This window comes from Mus caroli, unplaced genomic scaffold (assembly GCF_978045245.1).
Source record: "Mus caroli unplaced genomic scaffold, Mus_caroli_1 scaffold_2, whole genome shotgun sequence".
Taxonomy (NCBI): Eukaryota; Metazoa; Chordata; class Mammalia; order Rodentia; family Muridae; genus Mus; species Mus caroli.
In genome coordinates, this window is record NW_028227257.1 from 37,024,531 (window position 1) to 37,051,621 (window position 27,091).

Here is a 27,091-nt window from a genome sequence, read left to right on the forward strand (position 1 = left end):
AAAGAAGAAGAAGAAGAAGAAGAAGAAGAAGAAGAAGAAGAAGAAGAAGAAGAAGAAGAAAGAAGAAAGCAGGTGTCCTCACTTTTGATCCCCCAATGACTAAAGTTAAATTGCTAAACTGTCCCCAAAATGCAAAAACTCCCTTTTAGATATGATTCCAACCAATATAACGACATTTCTATCTGCCTAAAAAAAAAAATCCTCGATCCTTTGTTTTCTTAGTATCCTAAATTTTGTGGTTCAGAAACTTGCTTAGAACTCTTTGAAGAAACAGAGCAGTCCCTCAGAGTTCTCCACGACCCTTTGCTTCTCAACAAGACAGATGAGTTGACCAGAACGGGCCGTATAAAGTCAGGTCCATGTTATTGGCTGCAATGCTCGTTTTCGGTAGTCCATTCCTCGGCTTTCTTGAGAATGTTCTAAATGCAGTGATCGTCCTGGGCCTGACTGGGTTTGACTTTCCGAGTTAGAGACGCACAGCCGGTTGCGGTTGACTTCGAGGTGGGGCTGCGCGGGGGCGTGGCCACCCAAGAGGCGGTGCCCAGACTTCCGGGCCCCGCCCCTTCGCGCCGTAGGCAGCTGCCAAACCCCGGTGCGTGGATCACGCGGGCCGGAGCCGCTCTGGGCATGCTCAGTGGCCTGGCAGGTGTGGCCGCCTAGCAACTCCAGGTCGGCCCCAGCCGAGGGGCGGGTGAGAGGGAAGTGGGCGGGGGCGCGGGCACAGTCGCTGGAGTGGCCGGCGGCCGCGGGGCGCAGGCCTGGTGGAAGCCCCCGCGGGCCCGGCCGGGATGAGCTATGGCATCGGTCAAGGTGGCCGTGAGAGTCCGGCCCATGAATCGCAGGTGAGTGGGGCCTCCTGCCCCCCACCCTCGCCACACCCCAACCCCGGGCAGCCCCCCGCTCAGAGGCCGGTCTGGATTGAAAGGGACAATCCCCTGACCCACCTGGCCGTGCCAGTGGCCTTGGCAGTCTTGAGGGGCAAAGGTCTCCCGCGTTGAAGGGGACTCTGAGGGAAAGTGTTCGCGAGGCCGGGGAGATTTCCATGTACAGTCCCCATCCCAGAACGTGAGGCTCCCTTGCTCGCTCTTTAAAAAAAACACCAAGGAACCACGTTGGTGAAGTGAAATACTTGGGGGCGATCATGGAAGTGTGAGGGGTTCCCCGAGCTGTCGGACACACGCTTACTTGTGCCAACTCCAAAGTCTCTGTTAATCATGTTACCTTTTAATCAGGAGAGAATTTTCAGGTCCTTGAACGTGGACCCATCGTCTAAACAGTAAGTTAGCAATTCATAAGTTAAGGTTTACATGGGGGACGAGGAAACTTCAACAAAGTTTTGACTCCTCGAAAGGAGAGAGACATGCACGTGTTTGACTCAAGTTAAGGGGGCACAAAGTGAGAACACATTTAGTGTGTAACCTCTTATATTTTTCCTACAAAGTAGTGCCTTGCAGCGTGATTCTCCTCTCCTCATTGACTGAAAACCGTTTTCAGCGACTTCCTCATCAGTTTAGAAAGAAGCTTTGAGAAAGTTAACTTTTGAGAAGGTTAAATGGGCTTAACCAGAGAATGACATGCATATAAGTGAATGCCCTCCAAGTTGACGGGCGTAGGGCACACAAAGCCGTTCATGTTTATTGCTGTTTCAGTTCTTGGACATTTGACTTGCCATATGGCTGTTATCCCTTAGTCATACTGTCAATTTCTGGAGGTCAGTGTTTGTTGGTTCTGACAGCCAGTTAGGGCAGCAGAAGATCATAAAACCAAAAGATTTTACTGGACTCTCCTGAATCTATTTTTTAATCTTCAAGTAGAAGAACCATTATCATGATGTAGATCCATAAATACCATAAATACCAGTGCTTTTGGAAGTCAGTGCGTTTTGTGTGTGTGATTTTCAAATTACCTCCAAAACTTTTTAGGGAGTTTGACTTGTTTGTGTGTGTGTGTGTGTGTGTGTGTGTGAGTCTCAGGAGAATATTTGTTTCTTCACATACCCAGTCATACAAGATAAATAGACCCCTGGAGTCTTTTAAATGTTTTGTTTCTATTTTTAAGCATTTATATTATAAAATGTTTTTTTGTTTGTTTGGTTTTATTTATTTATTTATTTTTGGTTTTTTGAGACAGGGTTTCTCTGTGTAGCCCTGGCTGTCCTGGAACTCACTCTGTAGACCAGGCTGGCCTCGAACTCAGAAGTCTGCCTGCCTCTGCTCCCCTAGTGCTGGGATTAAAGGTGTGCGCCACCACTGCTCAGCAAGAGTTCTTTTTTGAACAATGTGAACATATGCTAGAAAATAGTATCAGATAACTTTAGAAAACTCTAAATATGGGTAAATGCAAGTGTCTTTTAGGAGTGTATTGTCTATTGAGGGAAGGATGATGAAATGCATCAATTGGGACTTTGTAGAAGGGGTGTTGTGGTGTGTTCAGTGCCTTGTCAGAATAGGCCTTGAGTCCAGGCCCGTGGAGGCAAAAAACCATTACAGAAGCCTTATGATTTGAGTAGGCAGGCAGATAAGATCTGTGCCCAGCAAGTAATGCTGGTGACATCAGGATTGGGACAAAAGCTAAGGAAGCAGTGATCTGGACAAGTGGGTGGAGATGGGAAGGTGGAGTAGATACACCAAGACAGTTTCCTGGTATCTTGGTAAAATTTGGCGACTTATTTCATGGGAAGGAGAAGGAATAGGGAGACTCCTCCAAGAGAGTCATTAGCTTAAGTGGTCAAAGAGCTGGAAAGATTTGAGGAGAGCAGATAAGGAAGGTGAGAGCATTCTTAGCCATTCCAGTGTTCATGAAGTGCAGGAAGTATGAGTTACCAACTCAGGGTTCAGACAGTGAGTGTTGCATGCTTGTTTAACTTGAATCTTTGAATCATGTTTCTGTTCCGGGTGGTTGGTGGGAATCCTGGTCAAGTCTTGATACCTCCAGGATTATCATGTGGATATCTGTAGAGGAGAATGGGAGTCAGAGATTGGATGGCTGGATATGTCTGTCCTTAGGATTCCAAGTAGAAGAAGGGCTTGATGTCATGGAAATGAGCCAGCAAGACACAGTGTCCTGGCAGGAGCCAGAGTCCCTGTAGGCTGTAGTAGTGGCTGTTGGTATCAAATGTTGCTAAGATGAAGGCGGTTCTTGGTCAAAGAGGTGAGGATACTGGTAACTTTGCTGAGAGTAGTTTCTGGAGCCAGTTATCCAGAAAATGGCAGTGAAGTAGAGAGACACTAATGGCACTTTAAAGCATGTGACCTAATTCCTAAGTCCTGCAAGGTATCATGGTGATTGGAAGCAACTGTTTTTACCCCTGCTCTGGGAACTTCATCTGTCAAAATCTAATATATGCATCAGGTTAATCTATATCTCCCAAAAGGTGTTTATAAGGATGGTGTTGCTTTGTTGTAACAACACCTATAAAAAAAACCAAATAAACTATAGGTGACCAGAACATAGAAACACTGGAGATTTGTTAAAACTGTGACTGAAGTCATTCTATGCAGCATATAAAAATTGTGGGTTCACTGTAAATGAGCCAACTCCAAGTTAGGAGACTTATGAAAGCAAGATACACATATACACACATATAGTAGGCTGGAGTGTATGTACATATGTGTGAGAAAACTACAGAGACCCTGCTCTGCCTGTCTAGAGCAGTTTATAAACACCTGGCAGTGGTGCCTCTGTGTAGGAAGATAGCAAGGGTGGAAAGTTTTTCTTCCTCTTTTACTATTTGAATTGTCATATTTATATATAGTACAATTAATGATTCAAAACTTGGTTCTGTGATTTTTAAAAGCTACTTAGAGCTATTGTCTCTAGCTGGGAAGAGTTTTGTATAATTGCACAATTAATGATTAAAAACTTGGTTGTGTGAGTTTTTTTAAAAGCTACTTAGAGCTTCCCAGTCTCTGACTGGGAAGAATTTTGGGTGATTGTTGACGACAACTGGAGGAAACTGCTATCTTATCTATCTAATCTATGTATCTCATCTGTCTATAATCTATCAATCATCTGCCATATGTCTATCAATTATCTATCTATTATCTAATATATCTCTATCTCTATTTCTATCTTATCTCTCTCATCTATTTGTAATCTATCAATCATCTAACCATCTACCATCTATATCCATCATATCTATCATCTATCTATCTATCTATCTCTTGTTACTATTTCAAGTAAGAAAGTTTCAGGCTATTCCATCAAAGGCAAAAAAGGCCACGAATGAAGTGAGGGTGCTTGCTCTTAGAATCTTCTGAAGAAGAGGGGCCAGTGTGAGTTTGCCTGAGTCCTGAGCCTTCTCAGTCCTCTCTCTCTTCCCTGAGTGAATTTGATCCCAGCCATGATATGATGTTTATTTTTACTGCCTAGTGGTTTGTATGGCCCGGGTTCTGATTTCCAAATGCAGTGATCCTAATTCAGTTCCTGGCTTGTCCATTCCCTGTGTTCTATTTTGTCTCTTTTTCTCTTGCTGCATTAGGAATTGAACTCAGGGATTGTGTGTAGAGACCTAGTTGTCTTAATACTTCATATTAACACAGTTACCCTTTTTGTTTTGAGTAGGTTGCCCAGTCTGACCTTGAATTCACACTGTAGCACAGGCGGGACATCTTTATGAGTATGATATATGTCTGTCTTTCTGGGAGGAACACCAAATCCCTGCACAGCTTTTAGTAGTAGAGGCATATATTTATGCTATTTTTGCAGATTGGGAGAAAATGCCTTAGACCATTAAGGGTGCTGTAACAAAATATCATACACCTGGGTGCCTTGAAAACAACAGACATTTATTCTTTATGGTTCTGGGTGCTGACAAGGTCTAGATTAAATTACTGGCCCATAGTGTGTTTGAGGAAGGCACCTTTGACCTTTGCTATGTGCTCAGAGCAAGGGGAGAATTTCTTGGGACTGTTTTATAAATACATTTTATAAAGGATGATATAAATATTTTATAAAGGATGATAAGCCCATTTAGGAGGGTTTTTGCCTTCCTGACTTAGGACCATGTCATTGGGGCTTGGAAAGGCTTCAGCATCTGAATGTCTCATGCACACGTATTGACTATAGCACATAGTTGACTTGCCCAAGGGAAGGGTCATACTTTAAAAAAGGAATAAGCCATTAGTAGACACACAATTTTGCTCATAATTGTTATGGGCAGGATTTTATTATTTGATATATTAAATTCCTTGCTTAATGACTTCTTCCGTTGGTTTCACCTTTGTCTGTAATCTTAGGTTCTATTCCCCCCCCCCTTTTTTTTTTTTTCAAAAAATGACAAACAGGGTGTACTGGCTGGTTTTGTGTGTCAACTTGACACAAGCTGGAGTTATCACAGAGAAAGGAACTTCAGGTGAGGAAATGCCTCTATGAGATCCAGCTATAAGGCATTTTCTCAATTAGTGATCAAGGATGGGAGGGCCCATTGTAGGTGGTGCCATCCCTGGGCTGGTAGTCCTACAAGAGAGCAAGCTGAGCAAGCCAGGGGAAGCAAGCCAGTAAGAACATCCCTCCATGGCCTCTGCATCAGCTCCTGCTTCCTGACCTGCTTGAGTCCTGGTCTTGACTTCTTTTAATGATGAACAGCAGCGTAGAAAGTGTAAGCTGAATAAACCCTTTCCTCCCCAACTTGCATCTTGGTCATCATGTTTTGTGCAGGAATAAAAACCCTGACTAAGACACTGAGCATGGTGGCTCACACTTGTAATTACAGCACTCTGGAAGTTGAGGCAGAGGGATCACCAGTGTGAGTTCAGCCTAGGCTACAGAGTTCGATCCTGTATCAAAATACCAACTCCTCCCCACTCCCACCCCCAAATATAAAGGAGTGAGATATGGGACAAGATAATTTAGTAACTGTTGTTTTTCTATTTCTGGTTAATTTCCCTTCCTAGTTTTTTCCCTATTTTGTTTGTAGTACTAGGCATTGAATCCAGGGCCTCACACTCTGAACAAATAATTCTATCACTGAGCTACATGCCCAGGCCTCTTAATATTTTTTAAGTCACTTTATTTTGAGCAGGCTGCCCAGGCTGGTTTGAACTCCTGTGTAGATCATGTAGGCATTGAACTTCCCAGCTTTCTTACAGTGTTCCCGAATAGCTGGAATGACTTATTTTTCTTGAAAACCTCGATGGCCCTGTGCCACTTTAGAAAAGTGAGAGCCTTAGGGCAGAAAGTCTGAACTAAACCTTTGGTTGCGTTTAGCATAAATTGGAGCATGAACCTTAATTGTCCTAAGTGTCAGTTTTTATGTCTGTAAGATGTGCTAATAAATGTAGATACGTTATCTTGTAAATTTGGGCTTTTCCCTCTTGTTTTTGACTGGTTCCCAAGGAGAAATACATTTTAAATTGTTGGTCTATAAATTAGTCAAAGGAAGTATTTACACACATCATATACATCTTATTATCATTATTACAATTTAATTATTGTAACTTAAAAACTATAAAATGAGCCGGGCGTGGTGGCGCACGCCTTTAATCCCAGCACTCGGGAGGCAGAGGCAGGCGGATTTCTGAGTTCGAGGCCAGCCTGGTCTACAGAGTGAGTTCCAGGACAGCCAAGGCTACACAGAGAAACCCTGTCTCAAAAAACCAAAAAAAAAAAAAAAAAAAACTATAAAATGAAATATTTGCCACGTGCTGGCCATGTGCCTACTTGTTGGCTGTTTCTTGTAACATGGGGTGTTCCACCCATGCTTTCCCTACGTTGTGGCTGTTTCTTGTAACCTGCTGTGCTCCCTAAGGCAGGTCAGCCTATGCTTCCACTTCTCTGCCTATGCTACCCTTCCTGATTTGCATCACGGGTACAGTTTATCCTCCTGCCACTCTAGTTCAAAAGAGAAGGAAAGAGTGCCACTGACTTTTGACTGGGATTAATTCCTTTAGGGTCCAGCCAAGTCTTTCCCATTCAAGATCAGGGTAAGATCCGAGGAAAGGTAGTTCCTGGTCAGCCTGGGCAGTGTGTCTTAGATGGTAGATTGGAAGGAACCTGTCCAGACACTGGTCCCTGCCAGGCTCCATGTGAGTCTCTTATCTCTTCCTTGGCAACCTCCTTTCTTCTTCCTTACACCAAATGATAATGACTGACCCAGTCTTTTCTTCTCTCTCTCTCTCTTTCTCTCTTTCTTTCTCTCTCCTCCTTCCCTCCCTCCATTTTCTTCCTTCTTTTCTTTTCTTTTTCACTCTTTCTTTTGGGACAGGATCTCTTCTATCCCACAACTGAGGATGACTTTAAACCTCTGATCCTCCTGCCTCTATTGCCTGAGTGCTTTATTGTGGGTTTACACTTCCATGCCTTGTTTGATGAGGTGTTGGGGTGCAAACCCAGGTCTTCATGCATGCTAGGCAAACACTTTGGGCCTTTTGTCCTCACTGTATGGAGGGGAGACTAAGGCCTTTCAGAGGGGCTGAGCTAGCTCTGGATCGCTTCAGTGCCCTGCATATGGAGACTTGTTGTCTCAGGGCTGTCCGAGTCTTGGGCCTTTAGGGACTTACTGGTCTGGTGGTTGTAGAGGCACGGATATCCAGACATCCAACGATAGTGATAGTATTCTTTTGCAGTTCAGATGGAGCATCTGTAGACTCTGGGGTCTTGGGGAGAGGTTTCTGGGGTCTCAGCCAAGTTTGAGTTGGAGTTGAGTGCTGCAGGAATATTACCAGGGACCAGTTACCAAGTGCTTGAGGATGCTCTTTGGTCCTTGATATTGCAAGCCCATTCTCCAGTTGAGGGCTAGAGGCTCAGAGAGGGAAACAGTCAGGCTACAGTCACACAGGACATTGGGATTTAAACCTATTTATCTTATTTAAACTTCCTAACAGCTTTCACACCTTGCTTAAAGTTCTTCCATTGTACAGAGACTTTGCGAAGGGAGGGCATGGGGTGGCCATCAGGTAGGAATAAGTTTAGTGCCACAGGATTTTAACATAGTTTTGAGAATTTGTTGAGAGGCAGAAGGCAGAGTGTTGGTGGTTAGGGCTTTTAAGTCCAGAGTTCTGTGCTGTCAGTGGCTTTCTAAACTTTAAAATAATAATAAAAAAAGAAAATCATAACTCAGCTGTCTTAAGTGCTTCATAGGCCTGTAAGCAAAGCTGTGGGCATTTCTTGATTAATGATTGATAAGGAAGGGCTTGGCCCACTGTGGGTCCAATCCCTGGGCAGGTAGGCCTGGGTTGTGTAAGGAAGCAGGCTGAGTGAACCATAAGAGCACGTTAGTCAGTCAGTCGCACTCCTCCATGCACTCTGCGTCAGCTCCTGCCTCTCCTCTCTCAGTGATGGAGTGTGAGCTGGGACTTGTAAGTAGAATCCATCTTTTCCTCCCTGAGGTTGCTGTTGGCCGTGGTATTTTATCCTAATAATATAAACCAAACTAAAACACATGTGCCATCCTAAAAGTGTACCAACAGAACTTAACTTGTAAATCCCTCTAAATTTCCTGATTCAGAGATGAGTACTCGGAAAGTTTTGATGTGTTGCATACAGTTTGTTCCTCCTCTGCTTACTTATGCATTTTTATATTTTGGGCTTTATTGTTGTATGAGAACTTGTGAAGACCAGTCAGTGCACAAAAAGGCCAAAGAATCAAAGAGAGCTAAAGGTTTAGGGCTTTCCTAGGTAGAAGGATGTTTATTCCAAATGAGTGCTGGGCAGGGAGTTGGCTGGGAGATGGGGAGGTGTATAGTGGGGTGCTGATGGGAGATGCAGGGCAGTAGGAGCTGAGGTGAGTTACTGACTTTTTAGTGCAGGCTTGACCGTTAGGTACTGGAAGGTGATGGTTGCTTTGGTGAAAGAAAGCACTGTCTCCATAGTGAAGAAAGAAGAGACAGGATGAGGGGGCAGCGGAATTGTGTGACCGAGACCAGAGTTCTTCTGGAGGCTGACTGTGTGACCTGCCATGTCACTTGTACTTTGTAAGTCTCAGTTTCTCTTTTCTTAAGTCATGATTCCCCCCCCCCCCCCCCCCCCCGTGTGTTCTAGAGATAGCTGTAAATCATTGAGTCAGTTGTGGGGATGTCATAAATTAAAAATTCATTTTATAATTATGCTGACTGAGTTGCTCTTGGCCTTTTAAACCTTTACTTTCATTGTCTAATGGGCATGCATGTTATGGTTTGCATTAGAAATTTCCCTGTAGGCTTGTGTGTATGTGGGGTTTTTTTTTTTTTTTTTTTGTTTTTTTTTGTAAAGATTTATTTATTTATTTTGTGTATATGAGTACATTGTTGCTATCTTCAGGCACACCAGAAGAGGGCATCAGATCCCATTACAGATGGTTGTGAGCCACCATGTGGTTGCTGGGAATTGAACTCAGGACCTCTGGAAGAGCAATCAGTGCTCTTAACCACTGAACCATCGCTCTATCCCATGGCTTGTGTTTTGTATACTTCTCCAGCTGCTGGCACTATTTTGGGAGGCTGTGGAACTTTTAGGAGGTAAGACCTAGGTGCTGGAAGTGGGTCACTCTCTGTAGGCCTTTCAGCCATTAGCTGAGCTGTTCATCTGTACCCTCCTTGACATGACAGTGAGACCTTCTGAAACCATGAATGGAAGTAAACTTTTCTGACCTGTGTTAGGTATGTTGATCACAGAGACTGAAAAGGGGGCTGATACAGATGCTATTTGCTGGTGGTCCTCCTGTTATTAGTTCCAAAACATAAGGAGGGTTTTCCACAAGCACACAATGTATGATACTGTCCTGGCTCTGTGGGCTGTCCTTTGAATTTTGTTTACATAATTAATAAGAACTCTTCCTGGGGGTTGGGGCGATGGATATAACCAGAAAGGTGCTTGCTGAGCCTAGCAATACCAGTGAGCTCCGGCTTCTGTGAGAGACTCCATCTCAAAAATTATGTGGAATACGATCAAGGAAGAGCCTGGTATTATCCTCCACATGTGCATCCTTAATCACATCCATAAGCACTGCATACATAAACATGTAACACGTGACATACAAGAATTCTTAGAGCTTCTTAGTAAGATCATAAAAAGGTCCTGAAGTCACACCATTTAGACCTGTGTCATCAGATAGTGTTGTGTAGGTTGTTGGGAGAAGGGAAGACTCAATAGAGTGTTTGTGTGGCACAGCCTCGTATGTGCAGTAAATCCCAGCTGCTGGTGTTTCTCATCATTTCAGTCATCATGTTGGGAGGCAGCAGTGACCCCATGCTGGCTAGTTATGGTAACTCCACATAAGTAGAGTCATCTGAGAGAAGGGAACCTCGATTGAGAACATCCTTCCATAAGGCTGGGCTGTAGGCAAGCATTGCAGAACACTTTGTTAACTGATCCAGCTCAATATAGGTGGTGCCGAGCCTGGGTGGGTGGGCCTGGATTTTATAAGAAAGCAGGCTGAGCAAGCCAGTAATCAGAGCCTCTCTGTGGCCTCTGAGCTCCTGCCTCCAGGTTCCTACCCCATTTGAGTTCCTGTCCTGATTTCCTTCAGTGACAGACTATGGTGTGGAAGGGTAATCCAAAGAAACTGTTTCCTCCCTAATTTGTTGTTGGTTATGGTGATTCATAATAGTAATGATAACCCTAACTAAGACAGGCCACCTAGTGTGGAGAGGCAGGAGGGTAACAGGAGAGTAGTCTGCCTTGGAGATTAGGTCTGGTTGGAAGAGAAGGAGTGGGAGTGAGGTGGGGCTCAGGAGAAGGAGGAGGAAATGAGGGGTCAGAAAGAGAAGGAATAGGGCATGTGTGAGCTGGGTTCCTGTTCCTGACTGGATCAGGAGCAGGCTCTCCTCCTCCTCTGAATCTGCTGTGCCTCACCAGGGCATAGTGGAGGGCTCAGGTGTGCAAGAGCAGAGGCATTTGTCTTGGGAGGGGGATGGGGAGATCCGTGTGGAATCTGTGGGAACAGTCACATAAAGAAGGATAAAGGGGCAAAAGAGGGAATGGATGAGGGCCTGCTGAGATAGAAAGCAGTGTCTCAGGTGGTGCATGGGGGTCAGGATGCTTCCCCCAGGCCTCCGTGGCAATGGTGCTGCCCTTGTGACTGTTGGGAGCACTTGAACCTGTGTGCTTTGCCTTAGGAGCTTGACAAGTAATCTGAGGGAAATAGCAATGATGTGAAATAAGATGTTTCAGAACTAGCACACTCTTGTAACACGTACTGAGTGGTAGTATTTTTAAAATGTTCTTTGAAAACCTAGACTATTTCCTAAACATACTTGGGGTTACACTTCACTGCAAACAGGCTCTGTGTGTATGTGTGTGTGTGTGAGAGAGAGAGTGACCAAGTACTTACCAGTGAGAGTCAGCATGGGTGTCTTTCTGTCAGAGAAAGAGGGAGGGGTACTTTAGAGACATGCAGTCGCTTTATGTAAAGAGGTTGGTTGGGTTTGAGGTTGGCTTCTGTTAGACACCGTTATTTTATTAGTTTTTCCAAGTTAGTTCAGAAGCTGTTTACTGATTTTCAGCTTCTTGTATAGAGATACAGCCTCACTGACATTTTAGAAAAAGAACTTGTTAATTCTCCCTACCTCTGCACCTGAGGGAGGGGGAGGGTGTGACAGTGCTGTGTAAGAGCTATCCAGCTCTTACTGGCCACTGAGACTTGGGCTCATTCCTGCCTTTGCCTCTGTCAAGCTCAAGTGGCAGGACAAGAACCCATCCTGTGTAGTCAGTCATGGCTAGGATTCTGCCACCTATTCATGACAGACCAGCAAGGCGTCAGACTTCCCTTCACTTGCTTGCTGGTTTTGGCCTGAGCCACTTGCATTTGTGAGCCTTTGCGCCTTCCATCAGTAAGTACATTTATTATTCATTGTTGTTGCCCAGTGGAAGTGAAGTATATTTCTATGATCAGCAATCTATTCTTAGACCCTTGGAGTCCATTTTAGTGAGGCATGTGGAATTTAGAACACTTTGAGAAGCTTTGTAATGGTCTTCAGATTGGACTATTTCTGTTCCCCCATTGATTTGCTAGGGATTCTAAATCCTACACCATCAGTACTTTATATATTCCTTAACAACAATTCTGTCACTAGCTCAGACTTAGAAAGCTGAGGATCAGAGTGGAATCCTGACTCAATGCCACTTCCTCCAGGAAGCTGTTCTCACATGACACATCACCCAGGATTTCTGGCTTTGTAGTAGTTTCTGTCTTCTGACATTCTATGTTCGTGCCCATGTGGGATGTATTCTTGATGCCTGTTCCTCCTTCATGGGTCCATATGGGTCTTGTTTGCATTTCCTCTAGGCTTTCAGAATGTACAGGCAGACTCAGACCCCCAGTATGTGTTTGCCGCATTAATGTCAGCCCCCTCCTGCCCTATGTACATCTTTCCTTAGTGTGAATGCCTGTAAGGAACCAGGGGGCCATGGCTTCCACCTCGGTAGATCATCATGTTGCTGTCTGTGAGGAGGGAAGGGTCTCTTTCCATTCCTTGTGGGTGTCAGAAAGAGTGTAAGAGGTCTGGAGAGGGGCCTGGGTAAGGATTATAGCTTTTTTTTTTTTTTTTTTTTTTTTTTTTTGGTTTTTTTTTTTTTTTTTTTTTTTTTGGTTTTTTCGAGACAGGGTTTCTCTGTGTAGCCCTGGCTGTCCTGGCACTCACTTTGTAGACCAGGCTGGCCTCGAACTCAGAAATCCGCCTGCCTCTGCCTCCCGAGTGCTGGGATTAAAGGCGTGCGCCACCACGCCCGGCGGATTATAGCTTTTTATCCTTGCTATTTATTAAATTTATTATGTGAAATTTGCATGGCTACTTCCAAGCTTTAATTTCCATCTATTAAGGTCCAATGTATACTGTGCTTAAATGAAACAGTTTATAGGATAGCATATTCTTGTCTCTTCCTTTAGAAAAGTGTTTGTTTTAGTTTGTTTGTTTGAGTATTTTTAGACTTAAGTTTTCACCATGCACTCTTCAACTCTTTACCTACCTTCCCCTTAATGTTAATATCTCACATGTACAGTGATCAAAAGGCGAGAGATTCATACTGGCACAGTGCTGCCAGTATGAAGTAGACTTGATTTGCGTTTCACTGACTTCTTTACATTTCCTGGTCTGCCATCCAGTCTAGGATCCACGTGTTCTGTAGTTGGCATCTGTCCATATTTGGCCTTGGACAGTTTTCTCAGGCTTTCCTTAGTTTTCATGACCTTATACCTCTCTTTAATTTTTTACGAGGATTAAATTTTTTAAAAGACTTCCTTTTTTTTTTCCTAGACAGGGTGTCTTTGTGTAGTTCTGGCTGTCCTGGAACTCACTCTGTAGACCAGGCTGGCCTCAAACTCAGAAATCTGCCTGTCTCTGCCTCCCAAGTGCTGGAATCAAAGGCGTGCGCCACCACCACCCAGCAAAGACTTATTTTATTTATATGAGTAAACTGTAGCTGTTTTAGACACACAAGAAGAGGACATTGAATCCCATTATAGATGGTTATGAGCAACCATGTGATTGCTGGGATTGAACTCAAGACCTCTGGAAGAGTAGTCACTGCTCTTAACTGCTGAGCCATCTCTCTGGCCTAGATAATTAAGTTGTTTTTTTTTGTTGTTGTTGTTTTGTTTTGTTTTGGGAATTTCACACACAAGTACAATGCATTTGATCCTGTCCTTTTCCCTCTCCTCCTATTCCAACTTCTCTTGTGTATCTCTACACACCCTCTCAAATTCAAATTCATGTCTTATGTTAACACACATGCACACACACACACACACACACACACACAGGTTTGTACAACCCACTGAGTCCATTGAGACTTGCCAGTATGCACATAGACATAGGACTGACCTCTGAGGCATAGGCAACCTGTCAGGGGCTCGTCCCTGAAGAAGGTGGACCCTTCTTCCCTTAGTAGCCTCGGGCTGCCTGTAGCTTCACAGTTCAGGGTGGGACTTTGTGAGCCTTTCTCCTATCCATACTGGAATGCTGATTGTTGTTGTCTAGTACAGGCCTCCTTGTACAGACAGCCATTCTGCTGAGCTCTTATAGATGCAACACCCCAGTCCTATCCAGAAGCCATGTTCACAGATGTCCTCTGGCTTTTATAAGTCTGTCAGTGCCTTTCTTCTGAGATATACCCTGGGCCTTAGGGGTCGGGATTGAATGATAGACCTCTTGTTTGGGGATGGGCACTCCATAGTCACAAATTTCCCATCCTTGGACCAGTTGTGTCTCTAATAACTTTTTCCACTGTGTAAAGAAGCTACTTTGATGAGGGGTGAGAGCTGCGCTGATCCATAGCTATAAGGATAAGTAGTTAGAAGGCCATTGAAGATGGTACCAGATTATGAAATGATAGGAAGCTATCCTCTGTGTCTGTAATCTCTTTAGCTACAAGGTCTTAGATGACCTTCAGATTTAAATTAAGGTCAATTTATTAGAAATGATCCTTAATTTGTGTTTCGGTGATATTTTTTAATGATTAACTTCACTTAATATATTTTGGCAAGAGCAACACATAAGTGATGTTGTATTTTTCCTGAGGTGTTGGGGGGGGTGGCTGTGTATCACTGTATTCTATTACTGAGAGCGCTGACTTTGATTACCCGGTTAGCATATCATCTAGTTAGTCTCTGCACTAGTAGTAACATTTTATTTTTTCTCTTTGTAATTAGTAAATATCTTGAGAGAGATACTTCTGTGCAAAAGGATTCTGACCTGTTCACTTCAGAATTCCACCTCCTTCCTACACCAAGGTCTCCTAATAAAATTGTTGTGAATAAGGTTCATTTTTGGCACTTCTCTCGTCCTAGTGGAGAAGGATTTTTGTGTTATTTGAAATGAAGTCTTGTGAGTTTCGGGAGGCTGCTGCTGATTGCTGAGAACTGTGCTTGTAACTGGCATTTTCCAGTTCAGTGAATGCTGCTGCTTTTCCCTCATAACTACTTCATTAAAAAAAGAAGATATCTGTTACCCACAAAACCAGTTTATAACCTATGTCCTGAAAACCAGAAATGTAGTGAAATTCCTGTCTAGAGACATTGGTAAACCGTGAGCCACAGTTCGGATGTTGGCATTTTTCTCTCCTCTTGGAGGCTGGCACTGAGTTGGGGTGTAGGCAAAAGGTTCTAGGAGGACAGAAACTCAGAAAGAGAACTATGAAGTTTTGTGAGTTGAGGGTTCAGAGCCCACCACAGGGTCCTGCTCTCCTGAGCGTGCTGCCCCTGGCCCTCTTGGCCCTGGGAGGTCTCCCAGCAATGTGCCTGCTGAGTCTCATTTTCAGAATCTCAGGGCTTCTGTCCATCACTTCTGCCTGGGGCACAGGTAAATGACTCAGGAGCTCCTGTGAAAGGAACTTGAAGCCCCTCAGGAAACTTCTAAGAGAAAGTGATTTAAGGTGATGAAGACTAGCTTAAAAGTGAAAAATGCTGTTGAGACAAACACTTGAAAACTAGGTTCTGGGCTGTGAGACCGCTCTGCAGCTAAAGGCACAAGCCTGACTGAGGTGGATCTCTGGGACCCACATGGCAGGAGAAAAGTGGCTCAGAAGCTCTCCTCTGACCCCCACATGCTTAGGGTAGCTGTGCATGCATCCACATACATGAATATATTTGTACATGCGGGAATAAATGTTAGAAAGAGGATAGGTGATTTTTTTCCCCTTTTGTAAAGATTTTGTCTTCAAATGAGCTATTGTGATTTGATGAAATAGGACAACTGGGAGAATGTTTATTGTTAATAAGTGTGGTTGGCTCCCATATAACATGATTTAAATAGTACATTTTCTTTCTTTTTTGAAATATTTTTAGCTCTTTATTTTGAAATATTGCAAAAATTCTCAGAATTTTCGTGTATGATTCATCCTATCATAGTATAGGATCGAAACTAAGAAAGTGATATTGTATCCTAGGTGATTGGACCACTTAGTTTAGATTTCTCAGGTTGCTCAAGTAAGACCTTTATTCTGACCAGGTTCTAGTCAAAGATCCTATATGACATTTGGTTGTCATGTAAAACGTCTCTCTTTGCTGTCATTTCTACCAACTTTTCCTTTCCTGGAATATGTTAAGACTAAGAATGGATGACATTCCTCAGAATGACTTTGTCTGTTCTGTAGATTAGGTACTGTCCTGCCTTTATGCTTTGAGCTGTTAACATGTAGGTTAACTAACTGGTTCCATGTATCAAGTCAGAAGTAAGGGCTGGGAGGTCTGGAGTTGCACCCAGTGGAGGAAGGGCAGTTTTCAGTGGTGTGTCCAAGGTTGGCCTTAGGCAGAATTAAATAAATGCAGAGGCCAAACTCAGTGCCTTCAGGGGCCCTGAAAACGTGGAGTAGTTTCCCATGAGAAACACACTGCCAGAAGAGTGGCTAAATGGAATAGTTTCTTGCTTTACAGTTAGAGAAGTTGGGGGCCTTTTGTAACTTAGTTTTCACAGGTGAATGTCTTGAGTGTAAGCACACTCATGAAAGCAGGTCATTGCTGTGATTCCTGGTTTAAGTTCCACCTCCTGGAGCCCTGACTTTCGGGTCCTCAGTGTCATATCTGTGTAGCTGGTGGGAGAATGCAGCCACTCCTGGGCTGCTAGGGTGTGGAACACATACACTAGCATTCACCTTCCATTGGTGGGAGCCAGTCCCATGGCTAGATCTGCCTGCAGAGTAGGCAGGCAACAGTACTTATTGACTGCAGGTCAATTTCCAGTGACAGTTATACACTGTAAAGGGACATTGCTTGTGTTCTTGGAACTTCATGTCTAGAAGGATACTGTTTCTCCACACCTCTGTGTTATTTGCTGAGGCATCCCTTCCTCAGATACGCACTCACTGCACTCCTTTCCTCCTCAAAGTTGTGTTCAGTTATCATTTCCTCAGCGTGAGATCTCTCAGTTACCCATCAAAGGTGCCATCCCCCATCCCTGGTGTTTTCTATCCTTTTCTCTGCTTTTTATTCTTGTAGCTCTTGTCACAATCTAGGACCTTACTTATTTTTCATAATGGTTTATTTTCTGAATTCTCCAAGAGCATTAGGGATGTTTCTGTCTTGTTCAATTATAGTCCTTGTACCTGGCTCGTATGCAGATGTTCACATTTTGAATGAAACGGGGAGTCTGGGCTATTGAAATCTCTGAAATTTCACATATTGGCAAGAATTATGCCTAAAACAAAGAAGCAGACAGACTGCAGTGCAGGCCAAGCAGATCACCTCTCTCCCTGTGATATTATCTGCCAGCTGCTGTCTGGGCGCTAGGTGGAGGGCCTGCTGCCACGGTGGAAGCTGGAAGACATGAGTTTGGTTCTGGCCAGGCCAGCTACCCACTTTACATTATTTCAGTTCTCTGGGCCTCAAGTCAGTCTTCTGAAATTCATGTCTAATAGTCTGTCGCTTTCTTCCTTTTCTTCCAATATTGCTATGGCAATGAAGTGAGGCAGATGATACAGAAGAACACCCAGGTATGAGAGGCTCAGTTCATGGATGTTTAGTTCATGCATTCATGTGTTGAGTGTTCTAGGTCTTGGAGACAAACGGCAAGTTGAGCAATCCCAAGGAAGTGTTTGGAAGGAGGGGAGTCTTGACCAGTGTGCTGCAAGATGGAAAGGTCCTACCAAGAGAGGGCCTTACAGTCACTGGGTCTTGGATGAGTGTGTTTGAGTCTAGAGTTCTGTTCTAGGCTTGAAGACTCATTGATAAAGAGGACACGGCATGATGCTGATCTCGAGGAACTTATGTGCTTATGTCATGCTGTCAGAAGTGCAGTTTGAATCATAGACATGAGTTAAGAGTTTTTGGTGGCTGGGCGGTGGTGGCACACGCCTTTAATCCCAGCACTTGGGAAACAGAGGCAGTCGGATTTCTGAGTTCGAGGCCAGCCTGGTCTACAAAAGTGAATTCCAGGACAGCCAGGGCTATACAGAGAAACCCTGTCTCGAAAAACAAAACAAAACAAAAAGCAAACAAAAAAACAAACAAACAAACAAAAAAATGGTGAACACATTAAAAACTAAAGAGATAGCTGGGGAGGTACTTCAGTGGTAGAGTGTTTGCACATGTATAAACCCTGGGATTGATCCCCAGCATAGAAAAACAAAAGAAAAAAATGGATGAAAATAATTTTAATGATATATTTAACCTAATATATTCAAAATGTCATTTCAATATGCAGTCAACACAAACATCAGCAAAGTTATGTTTGACTTTTTAAAAAGTCTAGAATCTGGTGTGTTACATTTACAGTATAACTTTATTTCAGTAGCACGTGTGCCTTGTAGCTGCCACATTGGGCATTAAAGGCCTAGAGGAGAGACACAGGGTCACCATGTAATGACAGGCAGTGAAAGTGCTGGAAAAAAGGAAAACACAGAAAAGGGCAAGAACTATAGATAACCATGGTTGTCTGCGAACTACTGATTGCACTGATGAGGGATGGAAGGTCAGGGTGAGTTGAAAGACTATCTGGGGAAAACGTTCTAGGCAGACGTAGAATGTACAGGGCTTGCAGAAGGAGGGCATTTGGAATGTGGCAGTGGATAGAGGAGGCCAAAGGGATGAGTGCAGTGAGGTAGGGTATGTGCTGACACGCAGGGTTTACTAACCCACAGCAAGATTTTAGGCTTTGTATTCATTGTGGAAGGGTGAACATAGAATACCTGATCTAAATGCTGTCTAATGGTTACTTGGAGCTCTGCTAGAGAACTGCTAAGGGACCTAGAAAAGATGTGCAAAGACTTGAGGACAAGATGAAGGTGTGTGAAGGCCATTCGGCAAGCACCCCTCGGGCACCCCAGGGTACAGAGTGTTGTGTTAGGCACTGTGAACACAGTGGACTTGGCTCCTGTTCTCAGGAGCTCAGGTTAGCTGAGTAGCCAGAGAGACTAGGTAGAGGAGCAGAGGGAGAAGGAAGGTGATGTCCTGCACTGTCCTCTGTCTGCTTATTTTAGGCATAATTCTTGCCAACATCTGAAAGTTTAGGAATGTTAATTGTCCCAGTTCCCATTTTTACTCAAAACTTTAACGCTTGCTTCCATGCCAGGTCCAAGGAATATAATCTAAGAACAGGTTAGAAATGGTCCCAATGCTCACAGTGGCCCCTGCCATTCCAGTGCCAACTGGCTGAGTTAGTTTTCTGCTTGCCTGATCACAAGGCTAGAGTGTCAGGAAAAGGCTTGAACTTAGGTGACCTCTGTGTTCCCTCCAGCACTGAGATTGGCAGGTCTTACTCTGCTAATAGGTGGCTAGTGAAGGTGAGCTGCAGAGATAGGCTGATATTCAGTGGCCCAGTGCTGGGAGGAAGGGGCTTAACAACATTCCAGAGGCAGACTTTCCCCAGAGGACCTTGTTTAAGGTGTACTGTGCTTTGTGCACTGGTCACTAACAACTCAGATCGGCTGCCCTTCCTGCTGACTTAGAAAATGAACTGTTGAGTCAGGAGGAGGAGCTTTCACTGCTTCCCTGGAGCACTAAGTGCTACATGGCTGTCTCTGATTTGAGCTTAGTTGAATTCTTTGGTCTTGATTTTGAAGAGTCAAAAGATTTCTGTTGTCCTGTGCTTTGCCTTTGCCATTTCCCCTTCCCTGACTTGTGTGAGGCAGCTGCCACTAGTCAGTGACAGATGAAGCCGGGCTGTTTTCTGCACCACATTCCTTAAGCCTTTGAAACGTATTTGTAGCTAGCGATTTGCTCAATTGATTGCTTGATTCTTTTTTTTTTTTTTTTTTTTTTTTATGGTTTTTTTTCAAGACAGGGTTTCTCTGTATAGCTCTGGCTGTCCTGGAACTCACTTTGTAGACCAGGCTGGCCTCGAACTCAGAAATCCGCCTGCCTCTGCCTCCCGAGTGCTGGGATTAAAGGCGTGCGCCACCACGCCCGGCTGATTGCTTGATTCTTTATTCACAAAGTATTTACACACTGTAGGGTGGTGCCAGGTGGCTTACTAGGCCAGCAGTTGTCAGTTTGGGTTTGGGCATCTCTAATGCTAGTAAACTGTAATGAAGAGGCTGGAGAGCACCGTTTGCTCATCCAGAGGACCCAGGTTTGACTCCTAGCGCTCATGGGATAGCTCAGAACCTCTATAACCTTCAGTTGGGGGAACCTGATGCCTCTTCTGTGGACACCCATGCACATAAAATACAAGTCAACTAGTGAAAAATGATTATTGAATCCAAAGAGCTTTCTCTTTTATGGACTTTTACAACTTATTATTACCAAATTAGAAATTGAAATAAAAATTCTCAATACAGGAAATATTAATGTGTATTAGCATATTTTGATTAGCTATTAAACTTTCACAGAAATGTGAAAAAGAAAAATAACATACTGGCATCACTATGAAAATAAGTTTAGCATTACAGAGTCCCTCCTGTGGTGTCCAAGCTGGATATAGCCCCTACATTTGTTGTTCTAGGTCCTGTGGTACTGCCAGTGTCAAAGCTTTTGGTGAAGGTGAAGACTCACTGAGATTTGGAACATCAAGCAGGGTATTTGAGCTCAGAGCCCAAGTATGGTTGGCTAGTGAGGATAATTATAGTTGAAAGATAGCTGGTGGGAGGCCCAGAGGCCTTGTTTATAGACCTGAAAGCATTCATCGTGGCTGTGCTCTACTATTGTGTGCAATAGATGCTACCAGAATCTAGATTTCTCTGTGTGGGTTTGATGTGATAGAGCTTTATTCCCTTGTTTATCTTTATAAACACATGTGGCTGTTCTCAGGTCTTTTCTCAGTGACTTGAAGGAAGCTAAGGGCCTCTTTGTGTTGGAGAGCTTCCTATTTCAAGTGCTGAGCTGAGTCTGTCAAACTCTCCAAATGTAAGCAGGGGAACCCTGTACTGTGAAGGAGGCTCGGTGGAAGCTTCACAGTGCAGGAGAAGGCAGCTGAGTTAAAATGCACTAGTGACCATCAAAGACTAGAAAGGTGACACTCAGAGGTGAGGGCTTGCGTGATCCAGAAGTAGAACTGCTCATCTGATGTCATCCTCTTATCTCAAGATGAGACCTCTTGGCCCCGGGCAGTCACTGGCTTTGCTTTGTTGCATTGCCTCCTTCTTCGGAATGAGGTCCAATTAGAGGTGTAACTGTGTCACTGGATGCAACCTGAGACTTCCTTCACCCTCATACTGCTGGCCTAGGGAGGGCCCTGCTCTGTTGGTTTTATAAGCCTTGTTCAGTAGATTCATTTCTTTCTTTCTTTTTTTTTTTTTTCTGCCTCTAAGCAGTGACAGTGTATTTACTTTCAAGGAATCTGCGATAAATTGTGGAGCATTAAGAACCTGCTAATATTTCCTGGGGCTCACAGCTCTGGGGTATTGGTAGCTTCATACTGTAGAATTTGCCTCTTGAAGGCATCAGAAAGTGAGGCTATTGTTAGGGAGTTAGAGGAATGAGAGTTGGGGGATACAGGCACTATGGAGGTACAGGAAGGGAGAGAGTGGAGGAGTCTGGGGCCTAAAGGAAGAAAGGAGTGATGAAAGCGGGAAGAGGAATTTATAGTCTGAGTGAGAGAAGTCACCTCCCTCTCACATTAGTGCTACTTTAATAAATCTCAAATGAGAAATTAGAAAACCTGATGCAGTCAAACAGATTTTCCCCCAGCCAGGTTACAGTACATTTTATTTTGTTGAAAGTATAGCTTATCAGCCCGTTTTCAATGCTCTTTCTGCCTTCAAGGCATTGTGGTTGGAAAAAAGAAATCTAACAATGTACCCATGAGGTGGTGTGAGATGCCACCTCCCGAGCCCTCAGAAGAGTGCTCCTTTATGATAGAAGTTTCCTCCCCAGACTGGCATCCTCCATCTCCTGGCCTGTGTGGCCTGTTAGACTCTGTCATGCATCTGGGAGTGAGGCTGGGAGACTGGAGTGGGTTGAGTTAGACCTTGGCAAACTGAGCACCACTTCTGGGGAGGTACCTCTAAACTTTATTTCTGTTGTCTGTGAGACCCTCCTCTATGTTTCCAAAGAAACCAGAAACCCAGATTCTTCTTTAGAGTGAAGGCATTGGCAGCAGCAGGGAGTTTTTGATCTTAGCAGGCGCAGGCCAGGGAGGACAGTTTCAGCCTCCTGGTTAGATAGGCAGCCTAACACTCTCCTCCTTTGTTTGGTTTGTTTACATTCTCAGTTTACTTTGGCCATTTTCCCATATCCTTTTCTGTCACATTTGGATTGTCAGTATTCTGGGCTGTGCTCTGAGTGATCTTTGCTCATTGTCTTCTTGCTTAGCAGCAGCCTTGAACTTCATATAGTGCTTAGACAAGCCATGAGAACCCACAGAGCTGGGAGTTGGAGTTGGGGCAGTAGCAGCCTGGGCCTCCTCCAGACCCAGCTCTGAGAGGGCTCCTGTGAAGCCACTGGAAATCTGGACCTTTCTTCTCAGAGCACTCACATCCTATTAGCCCAATCCAAGGGGCAGACCTGTCACCATCTTACAGCTGAACAGTCCTTTAAGCACTGATTAGAGGTCAGTACCAGGAACTGACTCAGGTTTGAGACCTTTGGGCTCACAGCCCTGCACTGCCCATGTGAAATGCACTTTCTGCTGAGGCTTCTAGTTTGGTTCTTTTCCTAGTGTCTCATCTGGTCCCCTCCAAACCCCTAATCTGTTTTCTTTCAGAGCCCATTCTAGTTTGTTTTCTTCTCCTGTGTCTGTTAGTTAAGGCAAAGGTTGTCCTTCTGAGGCTATTAATAGGTGAGTGGAGGAACAAGAAAGTTGGGTCACTGAAGCATAACCTTCCCAGCTAATGTTTCCACCTTGGGGTCAGATTTAGTAGGTTTGGGTGCAGCCTATTGGGTATGGAAAGCCCTTTGCGTATTCCTGTGCATGCCAGAGTTGGAGAACTGGGTAGAAGTCCTTGCTGCTGTTTTGTTTTCTGGGTGAGTGCCACATAGGGTTTTCTTTGGATATGGGTCAGCTTTGGGTTGTGCTCAGTAGTCTCAGTGCTCTCCTTGAGAGAGGCCCTGACATTTACTAGGTATGTGGCAGCTCCTGCTTTATTCTTTAGTTACTCTGGCCTGTGGTCTACTTAGGACTGGCATTCCCTCAGGGGATCCATATAGTCTGGAAGGAACAAGGCCAGTAGAGAGGTGTTTTTTATCAAGTAGTACCTGTTCAGGCTGAGGAAGGCAACTGGCTGCTTTGGAGTGCAGAGACTGTCCTGGAAAGGAACTTTCTGGTGACCTGCTCTTTGGTATAGAATCGTGATCACATTTCTGTTTTGGATCGACTTTGCTTTACTGACCACCCCCCACCTCCAACCACACCCCCCTCAAAAAACCAAAAAACCAAAAACAAAACAAAACAAAAAAAAACCAAAACAAACCAAAAACAAAAAAAAAACAAAAAGCCAGCTCTTTTTAGTTTAGCTTCCCAGACCTGGGGTGAGGTGAGATTCATCCAACCCCTAAGCTGACTTTGCTTTTATGGGCTGTCTGCTAGTGCCCATGCTGAGTCATGTGGGCTCTAGAAGGGCACAAATCTTAAATTATATCCTTCCAACCCCATAGGGTCCTGAAAATGGGAAGCATGGATTTGTCCATTGCTCTATTCCTGCCTCTGGCTATTGTGACTTTCTGTGAAATGAGTGGGTATTAGGGCTCACCCTGGGAAGTGGCTGAGGACAAAACTACATGTCCTGCTCTTCACACCACGAATACAGAATGACCAGATGTAATGACCAGATGTAATTTCCAAATTTTCAAAAAGTAAAAGAATCTTGATGTTGCTGATAATCTTTTTATGAACTGTGGCTTCTCAAGTGTGGATGAAGATGGAGCTTTTCACACCCAGAATTTCTGAAGCTTTTTATAAATTAGCTATATAACTTCACTTTTGTAAGATCTGGGGAAAAATGTAAAATATGTTTTTTATATAACCTCCATTTTAACCCTTTTAGGGAAAAGGTTGGGAAAGGTTGTGATAAAATAAATCTCCCATTTGGCATGAGAGCTCCTAGTGGGCAGGGCAGGGCAGGGCAGGGCAGGGCAGGGCAGGGCAGGGCAGGGCAGGGCAGGGCAGGGCAGGGCAGGGCAGGGCAGGGCAGGGCAGGGTTTTTTGTTTGTTTGTTTTGTTTTTTTTGTATATGCTAGAATATCTATAGAGCCTCAATTGTTATGGACGCATAGTAGAAAAGAAATATTTGTGGAGTAAATAGATGGATCTTGATTTAATGATAAGAATCGGCATTGGTCCTTAATGATGTTTGTAAGCCGCCAGTGAGTAAATGTATATCACTAGCTCTTTTAAATTGCCCCTTTGCCAAGGAGTTGGCTGGCTGTGTGTTTTGGGGAAGCATGCTACAGAAGAGTGGACATATGTACTTCCTTGCCTTACCCCCTCTTTCCCTACCTTAGCTCTTTTGAGGTACTGTCTTCATAGGCCAGGCTAGCCTCCCATTAGCTGAACAGCAGGGGATGTCCTTGAACTCTTGGTTCTCCTCCCTGGAGCTCACAAGTGCTGAGATTATCGGCCTGCCTCATCACAGTGCTTAGATCTCCATGTTTGTCATGTTTTCTGTGGCTTCAGAGGAGACAAAAGGTTCCTTATGCTTAGTTCTAGTGTCAGGTTCACAATGCTGATTTCTAGGAAGATGTAGAGTTTTGTTCCTGTTCTTTGGAATCAAAGTCTGCCACTGATACTTGTGAGGAAAATTCATCTGCATTTAACAGTTTAATTGAATACTGAAGTTAGGAACTTAGTGATCATGCTTGAGTTCACAAATAATACCTTGTTTTCAGTTAGCTGCTTCATTCATCCTTTTATTCCATCACAGCTTCCTTCTGTAGCAGTGGGGATGTTTCCTAGAACCCCCTAGCTGATTTCTGAGATGGACAATGGTACCAATCTTATGTATGCTGTGTCTTTTTCTGTACATACATACATATCTGTCATAAAGCTTAACTTACAAAGTAAGCCCAGTAACACATTCAAAGCAACAACTGGTACTACAGAAGAGTGCAGTTAAAATGACATGACACACTCCAGTAAAAGTTACGTGTCTGTGCTCTTCCCTGAAAGAGACAAGGCATGCACCACTGCATTTGCAGACTGCGGTCCAGTTCAGTTTGAAGATGAAGGTGAAGGGCACACTCATTCATCCAGATGTTTGCACTATATGAACACAGTGCAAGGTAGGAATTATGACATGTATTAAAAAATAGACCACCATGCCTCAGCCAGGGAAGTTTCCAGATAGATAGGGAAAACAAATGTATAATCACCCCATAATCAGCAGGTCTACTGTGTTAGTGCCGTGGCACATTCTAGAACCTCACATGGAAGATAGTGGCTGTGGAAGTCAAGTTGCAGCAAGAAAGCGTACTGAGAAGAGTCTGGGTGCTTGCGTTGCCTGCCTGAGTGCACAAGCTTGCTTCTGAGGGTCATTGGGCTGGGGGACACTGTGCTTGATGTCTGTACTCATTCTTCCTAGCCAGGCCTGGCTGCCAGCTGCTTGACTCAGACAGTAGTCTCCCTGCTGCGTGCCTGTGCTCAGGGCCACTCTGAGGGCCACTCAAAATCCTGCAGCTGTGCATGGGGTAGGCTCAGGCAGTGCTTAGGGCTCTGGTGCCCCTCACTTACAGTGTCTGATCCCCTTCTCTCTCATCCCCCTCCCCTCCTTTTTTTCTTGTTGCTTATCTTGAGGGAGTAAACTGATGAAGAGATTTGCTAGCCTTCCTCAGAGTGGCTGCTTTCTAGGATCCTAACCTGTTACCTATAACAGTTGGCTTTTGGCCTAATTGCGGGTTTTTGACACCCTCCCTGGGTCAGGCAAGGTGATAAGTCTCAGGCTTTACAGCCGGACCTGCTATAGCTCATCTTAGTTGTGGCTCTATTACTGTCTGTAATGTCCATGATGCAGTGATAGTGACTTTGTCCTTCACTCTCGCGTGGGGTGGCCTTCAGGGAACAGAGGGGAGGTGCCACCTCTTCTTTACTGCTGCCATCTGAAGCTGGCATTATGTGCAGGTCCTGGTACTGCCTGTGACTTAGCTGATCCTTGTGTGGTGAGGTGAATCCTGAGAATCAAATAGAAACCAGGGCAATCACCTGAAAATGCCACTTTAGGGTTTTCTCAAATCTGTTGGTTTTGTTTTTCATTTTGTTTTGTATGTGAGACAGAGTTTTAATATGTTGCCCAAGCTGACCTTGAATTCACATCTTCCTGCCTCAGCCTCCTGTGTTGTTGGATCACAGGCATGCCTAACCACACTGGGCTTCGTCTGATTTCATGGAGAGCAGAGAGTAAGAGCTGCCATCAATTCCTGACTATGCGCGATTTTCTTACTTTCTTCCAAGTGTTCAGGATCAGCCGTAAGGCAGGTACAGCATAAGAAGAGGGCGCTGCAGGGAGCTGGCATGTACTCCTGGAACTTCTGCTCTTTCTTTGGGTATCCAGGATGTCTGTTCATCTACCTTCCTGGCCTGGGCTGTAGGTGGGCTTTGGGGTCTGTGTGCCTCACAGTGTGGTGAGGCCTGAGGAGTGTGGTCTCCTGAGTGAGTCTGTACTTGGGTTAGGGGAGTACTTGTGGATGCTGTTTGTTTATCTGAAATTCAGCATGATCAGACAACATGTATTTTATTTGGAGCTCTCAATTACAAAGGAGAAGCACAGCTGGGTAGAGGCAGGTAACTGAGGGACTGCCTAAGGAGCATTCCTGGTGAACAGAAGGGTATTATCGGGGTAACTTTGATTCTTGGGTGTCACTTGGCATGGTGGAAGCTATAAGGGTGGAGAAGGGCAGAGGCCAATCTAGACTACACCAGACAGCGAGTCAGGGCATAATGATGTGTGTATTGCAAGGTCAGCCATTGTCTTCTGTGTGGCCAGGTGCCAGGAGAGGAGGCTGAGTCAGACAGGAACTTGTCCCGAAGCAGGAGGAAGCACACAGTGTTTTGGGCAGGGGGCGGCTGTCTTTTAATTAACTACATTGATTTTAATTATGAAAGTCATATCAAATCACGCTAAAACAGTTCCAGCAGTGAAGTGTTTAAGTTCATTTTCTTGTCCCCCGAGGCCCTGCTTATTATTCTTTGCAAAGGTCCTAGGCAAACAGCTTTCTGCTTATTCTCTCAGAAATGTGTTGTGCATATGGAAGCATTGCTATACATATTCTTTTGGCTCAATTGAAGTGCAACCATGGTGGCCATTGGCAAGCTCTTTTATTGCCTGCTCTTTCTGTCACAGTGTCCCTTGAGCTTTTTTCCATTATTCTGTAAATGGA

At 44.4% G+C, this 27,091-nt stretch overlaps 1 protein-coding gene across 5 annotated transcripts in view; it reads left to right on the forward strand.

Moving 5' to 3' along the window:
* The first annotated feature begins 710 nt into the window (after positions 1–710).
* Positions 711–27,091, forward strand: part of Kif16b (kinesin family member 16B) — a 277,807-nt gene continuing 251,426 nt past the window's right edge. For all 5 annotated transcript variants that reach the window (XM_085833718.1, XM_029474203.2, XM_021150816.3 and 2 more), the window contains exon 1: positions 711–842. In XM_085833718.1, coding sequence (XP_085689844.1) covers positions 796–842 — 47 coding nt within the window. In that variant the 5' untranslated portion in view covers positions 711–795. The remainder of the gene's footprint in view (positions 843–27,091) is intronic.